The sequence below is a fragment of the Martes martes genome (assembly GCF_963455335.1).
Source record: "Martes martes genome assembly, chromosome: 10".
Lineage (NCBI taxonomy): Eukaryota > Metazoa > Chordata > Mammalia > Carnivora > Mustelidae > Martes > Martes martes.
The window spans coordinates 48,951,659-48,965,176 of record NC_137898.1 but is presented as its reverse complement, the minus strand read 5'-3'; the positions used below and the strand labels follow the sequence as shown (position 1 = coordinate 48,965,176).

At 34.7% G+C, this 13,518-nt stretch overlaps 1 protein-coding gene across 1 annotated transcript in view; it reads left to right on the top strand.

Moving 5' to 3' along the window:
• USP47 (ubiquitin specific peptidase 47) overlaps nt 1-13,518 on the top strand; it is a 107,999-nt gene that overhangs the window by 57,041 nt on the left and 37,440 nt on the right. The window contains exon 7 of the mRNA XM_080816290.1: nt 1,207-1,356. Within this exon, the coding sequence (XP_080672416.1) occupies nt 1,207-1,356 (150 nt within the window). The remainder of the gene's footprint in view (nt 1-1,206; nt 1,357-13,518) is intronic.

The following is a 13,518-nucleotide window of genomic DNA, read 5'->3' as shown; positions in this document are numbered from 1 at the left end:
TCTATCAAATAAATAAATAAAATCTTAAAAAAAAAAAAAAAAGAAAGAAATGCCCTCTAAGATGCAGAAGATATAATCAAATATGATGGAAGCAGATGAATGAAGAAGGCTTCATTAAATAAATGGCAGTAGTATAGACAATGATGATGGGTCCTAGTTTGAAGGCTTATAAGCCCTAGAAAGTTCAAGAGAGAGAAATTTATGAAAGAGGTAAATTGTAATACACTTTACTTCTTTTCCAATCTTACTTAAGAGATCTTGAAAAAAAATTAGGTTTACTTAGTGATCTAGTTTCTCTACCTAGTCCTATTATATTGTAGTAACTTTATGTATATGGTATTAGGGGATGTTCCTTCTTCATAGGTCTGAAGTTACTCTTACCCTTTTTATGTCCCTCTTTGGGTCAACAATTCCACTGAAAGATCAGCTGGGGCATTCCTTTTGCATTCCCAAATTTTGGTAAAAGAATTTTGAGGCGAGACATTCACTTGGAGGGTCCTTACTAAAGGAATTACCTGTCTTTTTTGGGACAGAAGCCCAAGTTTGCTAAGTTTGTGGAGTTAGTGAGAGATCCATTCTTTTAAATGAGGATATTTTGATGGAGATAGAATTTTTTAAAAATGTCTATACCTTTTTAAAGAAAATTTGCAGTATAACATTTCCCCTTAAAATTGTTTTATGTCTATTACTGAAAGTTAAAAAGTTTTATTTGCACCTTGAGCTAGAAGATAGGATTTTAGGAATCAGAATATAGTATTGTGAGAGTAGTGGTATGCATGTATAAAGCTAAAAAACTAGCTGGTTAGTTAGTTATGTAATTATCAACATGCCTAAAGTGATAGATGAGTTGTATTCTCAACCTAAAGAAAAGATAATATGAAGCTTAATAGTATAATAAATAGTATAATAAATCGATTTCAACAAACCATTTTATTAGTGGGGTTTTTAGTGATAAGAGAATTGAACTAGTTAATTTTTGTACATTGATTCTTAAACTAGTGTTAATCTAATTTTTGATGTTTAATTAATTTTTGTCAAGCTTTCATCTTTAAAATAGAATTTTAGGTAAACCTTAACGCTTTCTAAAACTTAAGCAGTAAAGAATGAGTAGCCTTTGAAACTTACCTTTAAAAGCAGGAATTATTGTGTTTTTGTGTATTTTAAAAATAATTTTTAAGGAACACTTTTTAATATTCTTATTTTTAGGCTGATCTTATAAATGAACTATATCAAGGCAAGCTGAAGGACTACGTGAGGTGTCTGGAATGTGGTTATGAGGGCTGGAGAATCGACACGTATCTTGATATTCCATTGGTCATCCGGCCTTATGGGTCCAGTCAAGCATTTGCTAGTGTGGTGTGTACCTTTCAGCTGACTGCTTGTGTATCCATACACAGAATACATAATAGCACAGTGGTATAATCTGTTGTAAGGTAAGTATCATCCTAGATACACCTTCTTGGGTTGTTAGTAATTCCTGCACTTAAACTAGCAAGATCTAGAAGATTTTTGACCCTTCAGTGAGTCCTAATAGTGCATGTATAAAAGGGAAATTGAATGCAAATGTACTGCTTCATGGTTCAGTATTTTATTCTTTCTGATAGATGACTTGATTGTTTCACTTTATCCTTTTTTTTTTTCTTCTAACCTCTTAAGAGTCCGTTTTATAAATGCTCTTTTGTGACCATTTTTTGTATTGGAAAGTACTTTTTGTTTTGTGTATATTCCGTATATATATATATATTTTTTAAAGATTTTATTTATTAGCACATGAGAAGGGAGTTGAGGGGAGGGAGGGAGAGGGAGAAGCAGACTCCCCACCAAGCAAGGAGCCCAACGAGGGGCTTGATCCCAGAACTCTGAGATCATGACCTGAGCCAAAGGCAGACACTTAACTGACTGAGCCTCCCAGATGTCCTGTTTCATATATTTTTTATTTTTATTTTTATTTTTTTTCAAAGATTTTATTTATTTATTTGACAGAGATCACAAGTAGGCAGAGTTGGGGGGGGGGTGAGAAGCAGGCTCCCCGCTGAGCAGAGAGCCCGATGCGGGACTCGATCCCAGGACTCTGGGATCATGACCCGAGCCGAAGGCAGCGGCTTAACCCACTGAGCCACCCAGGCACCCCATCATATATTTTTTAAATTGGAAAAATAACCTCTGGTTTTTAGAATAAACAGAGGCCACATTTTTTAAAGGAACATCGTTATTCTAAAATTTAATTTAAAAACTGTGCATCATGGAAGTACAGTAATTTGAAGAATCTGATATAAATTAGTTAATTGATTAACTAAAAATAAGCTTAATTATATACTGAAAATACAACTGGGAGGTTATCTAAGGTTTTCTCATTGTCTTATCCATTCTTCAATTGGTTTTTGATAATTTTCTTATTGCATTTTATTGTATTTACTGATACAAAAGGAGAGCCATGGAAAGTTAAGTTGATTTTGAAAATTACAGTGTTCAGAAACATTTATTCTGAATTTATTATGAGCCAGGGGACACTTTCAGGGCTATATTGTTTTGGGCCTCATTTATGTTGTTACCAAGCTGATGCTGGCTTGTAGCTAAAATCAGTGATTTTAAAGCTACTCCATACTTTATCCTCTAAAATAGTGCTTCCAAAATGGTTTGGTCCTCTGGCCCCTCGGACAGTTGTTTCCCTTTGCTTTTCTCCCTACTCTCATATGGCTTTCAAGAAATAATTGATAAGAAGTTATGGAATCATTCGGTGGGAATCCAAGTAGAAGACATTTTCTTGGTAGTATAAGACCAAGTCTTCTTTCCTGTACTATGTTTCAGTCAGTTTCCTGAATAGATTTGAAAAATTTCATTAATAGTATCCTTTGTAAACTGCCATCCTAGGTCTGTGAGATTGACCTTGGTGTGAGTGGCTTGTTTTGTTTTCTACTTTTGTTTGAACAGTTTTTACTTCCTTCTTTAAAATTGTTTAAGGTAGGAGGGGCATATTAAAAAATTACTAACTTTTGTCTTTCAATGACTTATTTCCTAACTCATTTTTAAATATTGGTACCACTTCTTCTTCTTTTTTTTTTTTTTTAAGATTTTATTTATTTATTTGACAAACACAGCGAGAGAGAGAACACAGCAGGGAAAGTGGTAGAGGGAGAAGCAGGCTTCCCACTGAGCAGGGAGCAGGACTCAAGGCTGGATCCCAGGACCCTGGGATCATGACCTGAGCCGAAGGCAGACGCTTAATGACTGAGCCACCCAGGTGCCCCTAAATATTGGCACTTCTTCAGCAAAATACACTAGGGAAATATTTGGTAGTCCCAGATGATAAAGACGATGTTTTCTGCTTTGGTTATGAAAGTATTTTTTATGAAAGCTTTTTCATGTATACATTCAGTTTAATGTTTTTACATATTAATTGAGTGTTGAGGAGGCTAATGTTATTTGTTTTGTTATGTTGGGATACTGTATTTGAGTAATCAAGTCCAATTGCTTAGCTAAATCTTTGTGTCCTCATTTTCTCGCCTGCTGAATTACCACCACTCTCTCAACTACATTATAGATTCAGCAGTGAGGCACTTTGGAGGATACTTCTGGAGAAGTGAAAAAAGACACATTTCCAAATGAAGTTCTCCAAAGGTGGTGTCCTCCATTGATACATGGATGGTGGTGGTAGTGATGGTGGTGGTGATTCAGTGGGAATTGGAGGTTACAGCTATGACGCAGTATGTAAGCAAGTTTATATAACACACATGCGCTAATAGGGCTTGCAGAAGGGAACTTAAAACTTGCTAGACTTTGCTGGAATCTCTTTGGGGAAATTACAGCAGGTGAACTACCCAAGATAGGGGTTCTAAGGAGGATACTACCTTCAGAGAACTTTAGTTAGAGGTAAGTGAATTCCCATTATTTTCTGAATTCTAAACCTATAACCTACATTTCTTAATCTACAGAAATCATCACACAGCATCTAAAATTAGTTTTATATCACTGCTTGCCATTGTGTATTTTGTTAATTCTGTGTGTTTTAAAAAGAATTAAGTATAAATGTGGATTATAAAAATCTAGTTGAATCTCATTCAGATTACATATAATATTTTGCTTAATTTGACTTGAACTCTTTTAAAATTTATTTTCCTACTTTTATTCATGGACTCTGGTATATTTGTCTTATTGATATGCGCACACACATAAACACACGTATGTACATACAAATGCAACACTGATAATTCTGTGTTCAATTTACTATAGATTCTTTCAATGAGCCACAATATAATAGATATGTGTATATAGCGAGGTTAACACGTGATGCTTAATTTCAGGCAAGTAAGTGCAAGATTCTATTAAAAATTAAAGTTTTATTAACCTTCATCTGCAGCATCCAATTTCTAGACATGTTTTATCTTTGTGTTCAAATAAATTAACTTGAGTAATATTTAAGCTTAAAATACGAATGGAAATAGCATTTAGCTAATTTGTCATTATGACATTTATAATAAATGTTTATGGTCATCTTTCAGCATGACTGATAGCAGACTGCTTTTTTAATGAGTGCGAGGAATCGCCTACAGTTTTTAAAAAAGCTTTTCATAACTTGTTCATTGAATTATTTTTTAGTCATTATAGCTATGCTATTTATTAAATTTCTGGTCTTCATTTTACCTGGCCATGTAGGGAATCAGTGTTTAAGGGCTCTTTTGGCACCCTCTTACCTCTCAGACTGAGTTCTGTTTAACCCTCATCTCCAACAGGATTTAATAGAAGGTTAAGAGAAGGCTTCTTTGATTAAATTTGGGAAACAGTGCAACTGTAATAATCCTCTTTGGGAAATTCGCTATGCATATTTTATTTTAAATGCCCTGAGGATTCCTATAGTAGAGAAATTTGCTTAACTATGCTTAACCTAACATTTTTTTTCCTCTGGGATATTTGTGACTATTTTGAGGGATACTAGGATTCTGAGGAACTATTGTGGGAAGCTCTGCACTAGAATAGGTGATTTAAGGATTATCTCTACTTTGTTACATCACTGTTTATGTCCTTGGGAGGTTGAGGGTGAGTGAGGATACTAAAACATGTGTTATAATTTACTCTTGTTTTACATATCTCCTTAATCCTGAAAAATTAATGTCAGCTGAAAAATTCCTTTTAGTGACCTTTAAAAAAAATTGTTCTAATGATTTGTGAGGTAACTGGAACCTTTTATTTTCATTGATTAGAGCTGTCTAGACCAGTCTCTCTGAATTTCATGATCAAAGAAACCTTGACTCTGCTTATTGCCAAGCAAATTTGAGAATATATTTTTATAATGAGATAGTTTTAAATATATTTTAGCGATACTTAAAAAGTGGAAGTATAATTTTTATCGGTTAACTATGAAAGCATATTTCACAAATTAAAAATGGTATAACCTCACATTTGACATTAACTAGGGAAGAGTTTTTCTATTTATCTGTAAATTTTAGACACTATCTTTTTATTGCTATCTTTTGTTATATAACATACTTATTGAGTTGCCTACTCTGTGCAGTGGGCACTGTAATAGACCATTTTTTCTTAGTATATTTTTAATTCTATTAGGTAAGTACACTTAAATATCTTTATTATCACAAAATGTGTTCAAAAGTCTGAAATTGGGTTTAGCTATTTCATTCCATTTAGTGTCTTTGGAAAAACCAGATTATGTGAAAGACTTCTGTTCCCTAAGTAAACATGGTTTAATGATTATTTTAAAGTTTTGAATGAAAAATTGTTTAACTCATAAGTCTTTGTGAAATCATAAGCATTTCAAGTATTTGGTATGCACAAGTTTATATCATAGGTTCTACCCTGAATTAACAGATAACTTGGACATTCTTAAATGTCCGGCTTAGCCACATAATTCATTTGGATGGTGGAGTGGTCTATATTTGTCCAAATACGTAAGCATCACATAAAGAAAGATCTCTTCCACAGACTGTACCCTCATTTTTCCAGGAATTTATGTGGTTGGACATAGTGGGAACCAGTTTAAAAAGTGGGGACTTCTGCTTTCAGGAAGATGGAGTAGATGTACATTGCCCTATTCCTCCTGCTAAAACAACTGAAAGTTGAACATTATATATAAAATAAAACATAAGAAGACTCTGAAAGGTGGAGAAAAGGCATAAAGACTAGGGATCTCAGGACTCAAGGAATGACATGGGGTGAGTTCCCTGGGTTTTCTTTTTGCCTAATATAGCCCAAACTTAGAGCTGAAGAAGCTGGCATCTTGGAAATAGCAACAGGCATAGACTGAAAAACCTGCTGTCTCCAGCCAAAAGACCAGGAAAGGGATAGCCTAGCGAGACAGAAAACTTTCAGATGGTACCCATTCCATTCTAGCCAAAGACCACAGAGAGACATGGCCCCATCTCAACCCATGCCAGCCAAGACTGAGTGGTGAGCCTAGACTTCTATTCATGAAGTTGTAACTGGGCTTTCCAGCCCCCTGCCTGGGTGGTTTCAGAGAAGGCTGAGTAGCTAGCCAAGAGGTTCATCCCTGCTAGGCAGTAACAAACTTTCCCACTACTGCTTTCCTGTTCTCCTGGTTCACTGTCATTAGAGACACATGGGGAGTCTCACCTTCACTCCCATCTCATAGTAAGGAAATTCTTCTTTCTGTCCCCATTAATGTCAAAAGAGACCTAGTGAAGAATCAGGATTTTTGCCATCTTTGAACAGTAAGGAGACAACCCCCCTCCTACTTATGATGTCGGTGGAGGCTATCAGGGGAGCTCTAATGAGACATTCCTGCCCCTCAAAGCCAAGATGATATCAGCAGAGACCTATTGAAAAGCCAGAATGTCAACTGTTGTCTGAAGAGAAGAGACCCTCATCTCAGGTGTTAGCAGAGGCCAAGAAGGAAAACCTGCACTTCTCCTCCCACTGGTAGTAATGAAGCAGGAAATTTTGTCAAAGAAAGCCAGTAAACCAGAAGATTCAAATAGGGTTCTAGAATCTCAAAATACCCAAAATGTCCAGGTTTCAATAGAAAACAAAAACAAAAACACTCTATGTACTGAGAACCAGGAAAATCTCATTTTGAATGAAAGAAGAGACATTCAGTAGATATGAACACCAAAATGACAGATGCTGGAATTTATGACAAATATTTTAAAGCAGTCATCAGAGAAATACTTCAGTGGGAGATCCCAAACCCATTTCAAACAAATGAGAAAATAGAAAACTCAGGGAAGAAATAAAAAGGAAAGTAAAATGGGAAATTAGAACTGCAAAATGCAATACCAAAGTGAAAAACTTGATGGATAGACTCAACAGTGGAATGGAGGAGACAGCAGAAAGAATCCCTGAACTTGAAGATAGAATAATAGAAATTGCCCATTGTAAGCAGCAGAGAGAAAACAGACTGGAGAAAGTTTTTCAGAAGTTCTCAGGACCTTTGGGACTATAATAAAAGATCTAAGATTTGTGTCATTGGGAGTCCTGGAAGCAGAGGAAAAAGAAGGCAGAGCTGGAAAAATTTCCCAAATCTGGCAAAAGGCATAAAGCTATAGATCCAAGAAGTTGAGTACACCCCATATAGGATAAGCCAGAATCACTCTACATCACTCCGATTATAGTCAAACTTCTGAAAACTGAAGACAAAGAAATATCTTAAAAGCAGCAAATGAGAAAGATACATTTTCTTAGAGGGTAGAGTTACTCTGATTTCTTATAAGCAAATTTGTCATCAAAAACTATGGAGACGAGAAGAAAGTTGCACATATTTCAAGTGTTGAAAGAAAAGCATTGTCAACTAAAGTCTTATACCCAGTGAAAATATTCTTCAGGAATAAAGGGGAAATCAAGACCCACCCTGGGTGAGGGAACACTGAAGGAATTTGCCACCAGTAGACCCACCTTAAAAAATGCTAAAGAAAATTCTCTGAACAGAAAGGAAATAATAAAAGGAAGGCATCTAGGAATGTTAGGAATGAAGAAAGAACATGGTAAGCAAAAAATCTGGGTAAATACAATAGGCTTTCATTCTCCTAAGTTTCCAAAATTATATTTGATGGTTCATCCAAAACTATAAAATTGTTTGATGTCATTCTAAGTATATGTAGAAGAAATATTTAAGACAATTACATTATAAATGGGAGATGTTACAAGGACATAAAGGTATGTAATGTTTCTGTACTTCACTTGAACTGGTGAAAGGATGACACCAGTAGAGTGATAAGTTATGTGTGTATAATAAACCTAGAGCAACCAATGAAACACTCCAAAAAACTAGATAAATCAAAATAGAATTTTAAAAATATGTTCAAGTAATCCATAGGAAAGCAGGAGAAAGAAAACAAAAAACTAAAATAGCAGTCTTACTTACATGTAAATGGTCTAATTGTACCAAATAAGAGGTAGAGATTTGCATATCAGATTTAAAAACATGACCCAATTGTCTATGCTCACTACAAAAACTCCCTTCAAATATACTGGCATAGACAGGCTGAAATGTAAAAGGGTAGAAAAACGTTATATCATGTAAACATTAATCGAGGCGAAAGGCTATGTTAATATCAGATAAAGTAGACATTAGAGAAAAGAAAATTGCCAGAAATAGTGGCAGTATAATAAAAAGGTTAGTTCATCAAGGAGACTACAATCCTAAATGTGTATTTACCAAATAACAGCTAAAAATATATGAGGGAAAATTGCCCAAAATGAAAAGAGAAATTGACAGATCTATAATTATAATTGTAGACTTTAATGTCCCTCTGTAAATAATTAATAGGTAGAACCTCTAGACAGAAAATTAGCAAATAACTCAACAATGCCATCAACAACAGGATCTAATAGATGTTTATAAAATGTTCCACTCACCAACAGCAGAGTACACACTCTTTAATAGACTGTATATCAAGAAAGACCATACCTTGGACCATGAAATAAATCTCAACAAATTTAAATGAATTAAAATCATAGTGTGTGTTTTTCAACAATGATAGAATCAAGTTGGAAATCAGTAACAGTAACATAACTGGAAAACCACCAAACACTTGCAAAATACACAGTGCACGTAAATAACCCAAAAATTTAAGAGGAGACCTCAAGGAAAATTAATAAAAATAACAACAACAACAACAACAAAATACTTTGAAATTAACGAAAATGCAAATAGATCAAAAATTTTGAGACACAGCTAAAACACAGCTAAAATTTTGAGACATAGTACCGAGAGGGAAACTTAACAGCATTAAATGCTCTATCTTTAGTAAGATGCTTATGTTGGTAAAAAAGAAGTTTTGAATAAGTAAGCTTCCAGCCAACCTGGAAAAGGAAGAAAAAAAGTGACCTAAAGCAAGCGGAAGGAAGGGCATAATAATGAAAGCAGAATCAGTGAAGCTGAAAATAGAAAAACAAGAGAAAATCATGAAACACGGAGTTAATTTTATTGAAAGATCAATACAATGGACATACCTGTATGTAGTAAGACTGACCGGAAGAAAAAGACAAAAATTTACAGTATTAGGATTAAAATGAGTACTACAGATCATGCACGTGTCAGGAGGATAATAAGGGAATACAACAACTCTGTGCACATAAATTTGATAACTTAGATGAATCAATACTTCAGAAAGCACAAGCTATAATTCAGTATGAATTAGGTAATTTGAATAACCCTATAACTGTTAAGGTATACATAATTCAAAATTTCTCAAAAATGAAGTCTCCAAAGTTGGGATGGTTTCACTGGATCCTGGTATCAAACATTTTAGAATAGTGAGCACCAGTTCTGCACAATCTCTTTCAAAAAATAGAAGTAAAGGGAATCCTTCCCAATTTATTTTATGAAGTTAGTCATATCTCGATACTAAACCAGACAAAGTGAACACAAAACAAAACCAAACAAAGCAAAACTGCAAGCCAGTATCCTTAATCATATAGATAAGAAAATTCTTACCAAAATAGTAGTAGGTAGAATTAAGCAATATGTAAAAAGAATTAGATACCATGACCAAGGGTTCATTTCAGGAATTCAAAACTGGTCAATGTTTAAAAATAAGTTAGAGTAATCTACCATATTGAGTCAAGAAAATGCACACCATCACATCATTTGACTCAGGAAAAACACTTGACAAAATTCAGTATCTACTCAAAGTAAAACAAAAAACCAAAAACCAGAGAACTGGGAATAGAGGGTCATTTTCTCAGCTTGGTAAAGAACATGGTAAAAAAGAAAAAAACAAAACCTTGTAGCTAACATATTTAATGATGAAAGACCGAATGCTTTCCCTCTAGAATGTCAAGGTTATTTCTAAGCAAGGGTGTCCTCACCACTCTTATTCAGTATAGTACTGGAAGTCCAGTCAGACAATAAGGCAAGAAGTGGAAATAAGGAAATAAAAGTCATTCCAATTAAAGGAAGATAAAAGTGCCCCCCACTTTTTAGGTAACATGATTTTTTAATGTAGAAAACCCCAAAGCACCTACCAAAAACCTGTAGAACTAGTAAGTGAGTTTAGCAATATAGTAGGCTATGAGATAAACATAAAAAACTCAGTTGTACTTCAGGATACTAGTAAATAGCATGTGGAAAGGGGAATTCAAAATACAGTGCCAAAAAAAAAAAAAAAAAAAAAAAACAAAATACAGTGCCATTTACAAACATGGGAAAAAACACCTTAGGTGTAAATCCAACAAAGTATATGTAGGACCTATCTACAAAAAACTACTAATTCTCAGGGGTGCCTGGGTGGCTCAGTGGGTTAAGCCTCTGCCTTTGGCTCAGGTCATGATCTCAGGGTCCTGGGATCAGCCCCACAGCATCCGTCTCTCTGCTCAGTGGGGAGCCTACAGCCCTCACCCCCGCCTGCCTCTCTGCCTACTTGTGATCTCTTATCTGTCAATTAAATATATAAAATCTTAAAAAGAAACTACTTATTCTGAAAGGAATATTTCAATAAATGGAAAGACACTGTGCTCATTGATTAGAAGATTGAACATAGTAAAAATGTCAGTTTTCTCCAAGATTATTGTTTAATAAGCCTTCTCAAAATCTGCAAGATTTTTTGATGATATAGACAAGCGCATTCTAAAATTTATGTAGAAGGTAAAGGAATAAAAATAGCTAGACTTGAGAGTTTGGGGAAAAGCAGAATAAAGTAGGAGAAATCATTCTACCTGATAAGACTTATTATAGAGCTACAGAACCAAGATTAGGTGGCATTGGTAGATGGATAGACACAGAGATAAATGGGACAGAACAGAAAACCCAGAAATATATTTGTACAAGTATGCCCCAATTGATTTTTGGGAAAGGCACAAAAGTGATTCAGTGGAGGGAGGCTGGGCTTTTTAAGAAATGATGATGGAATAATTGGACATCCATATGCACAGAAATGAACTTCTACTTAAACCTTACACCTTGTATAAAAATGTTCAAAATGGATCATAGATTTAAATGTAAAATGTAAAGTTATAAACTTTTATTTTTTAAAAAAAAGAGGAAAAAATCTTCCAGATCTAGGATTAAGCCCTGAATTCTTAGATTTGGTACCAAAAGTACAGTCCACCAAAGGAGTAATTGATAAGGTGCATCTCAAACAAAACAAAACAAAACAAAACATTTACTCTCTGAAAGCCCAGGCAAAGAGGATAGAAAGGGATGCTACAGACTGGGAGAATATTATCTGCAAACCCTGTATCTGACAACAGACTGATATGAAGAATATATAAAGAAGCCCCAAAATACAATAGTAAAAAAAAAAAAAAAAAAAAAAAAAAAATTGAATGATGAGAAAAGAATTTCATATATAGGGTAAGAATTGAAAAAATGAAAATTCATAGGCAATGTCATTCCTTGGATATACCTTATAACTGCATTGTTTCTAGATTTTCTTCATTAACTATACAATTGTAATAACTCATGATGTAAGAATTCTCTTTGTTCTGTTCTGAACTCTGAAAATTACAGTCTAAAAAATGTGCAAATTAACAACATATCAGATAAAGGGCTAGTATCCAAAATCTAGAAAGAACTTACCAAACTCAACACCCAAAGGACAAATAATCCAATCAAGAAATGGGCAGAGGACATGAACAGACATTTTTGCAAAGAGGACATCCAGATGGCCAACAGACACATGAGAAAATGCTCCACATCACTGGACATCAGGGAAATACAAATCAAAACCACAATGAGATACCACCTCACACCAGTCAGAATGGCTAAAATTAACAAGTCAGGAAATGACAGATGCTGGAGAGGATGCGGAGAAAGGGGAACCCTCCTACACTGTTAGTGGGAATGCAAGCTGGTGCAACCACTCTGGAAGACAGCATGGAGGTTCCTCAAAAAGTTGAAAATAGAGCTACCCTATGACCCAGCAATCGCACTACTGGGTATTTACCCTAAAGATACAAATGTAGTGATCCAAAGGGGCACATGTGCCTGAATGTTTATAGCAGCAATATCCACAATAGCCAAACTATGGAAAGAACCTAGATCTCCATCAGCAGATGAATGGATAAAGAAGAAGTGGTATATATATGCAATGGAATACTATGCAGCCATCAAAAGAAATGAAATCTTGCTGTTTGCGATGACGTGGATGGAATTAGAGGGTATTATGCTTAGTGAAGTAAGACAGTCAAAGAAAGACAATTATATGATCTCCCTGATATGAGGAATTTGAGAGGCAATGTGGAGGGTTTGGGGGGTAGGAAAGGAATAAATGAAACAAGATGGGATTGGAGGGAGACAAACCATAAGAGAGTCTTAATCTCACAAAACAAACTGAGGGCTGCAGGGGCGGCGGGGAGAGCGTGGTTGGGTTATGGACATTGGGAAAGGTATGTGCTATGGTGAGTGCTGTGAAGTGTGTAAACCTCGCCATTCACAGACTTGTATCCCTGGGGCTAGTAATACATCTTATGTTAATAAGTAAACTAAAAAAAAAAAGTACAAATTACATTTTATATAATAGGATTAAGCTGTAGAAAATAAATCTATTATCTTCACTCTGGAATGATGAAAAACAACACAGTCAACCCAATGCTTCTAACCCATGTTAGAAGCATGATACATGAGTAATTTAGCATACTTAAGAAGACAGCTGTTGGTAACCAGAGCAAAATATTTTGTGTATATTAATAATGGTAGTGTATTTGTAGTATTTTTCCCATTTTTATGATCCATAGCTTATTTTTTAATATGTAAAATGCAGTTTGGCATAATTTTTCATAATCTACATCACATTAAGGCAAAGATAAATGTATATAGCCGCATTATCCCATCATTCATGTAATTTATTTCTTCAATGGATAGATGAATTGAAGCTAATTTTTATAACTGTCTGATCTTATTTATGATTAACCTGGAGCCAGTTTGTTAAAAAGTGAATAAGGAAGCTATAGGAAATACTCTAATACGTTCTAACTGCTTTCTGAGTTTGGAGGATAACGGTGGTCTCCTGAATCTGTGTATCTCTACACATTCTCTCCAAAAACCATAGACTAAAAGGAACATAGATAAAGCCCAAATATTCTGCATTACTAGGAGACAGAACACCAAAA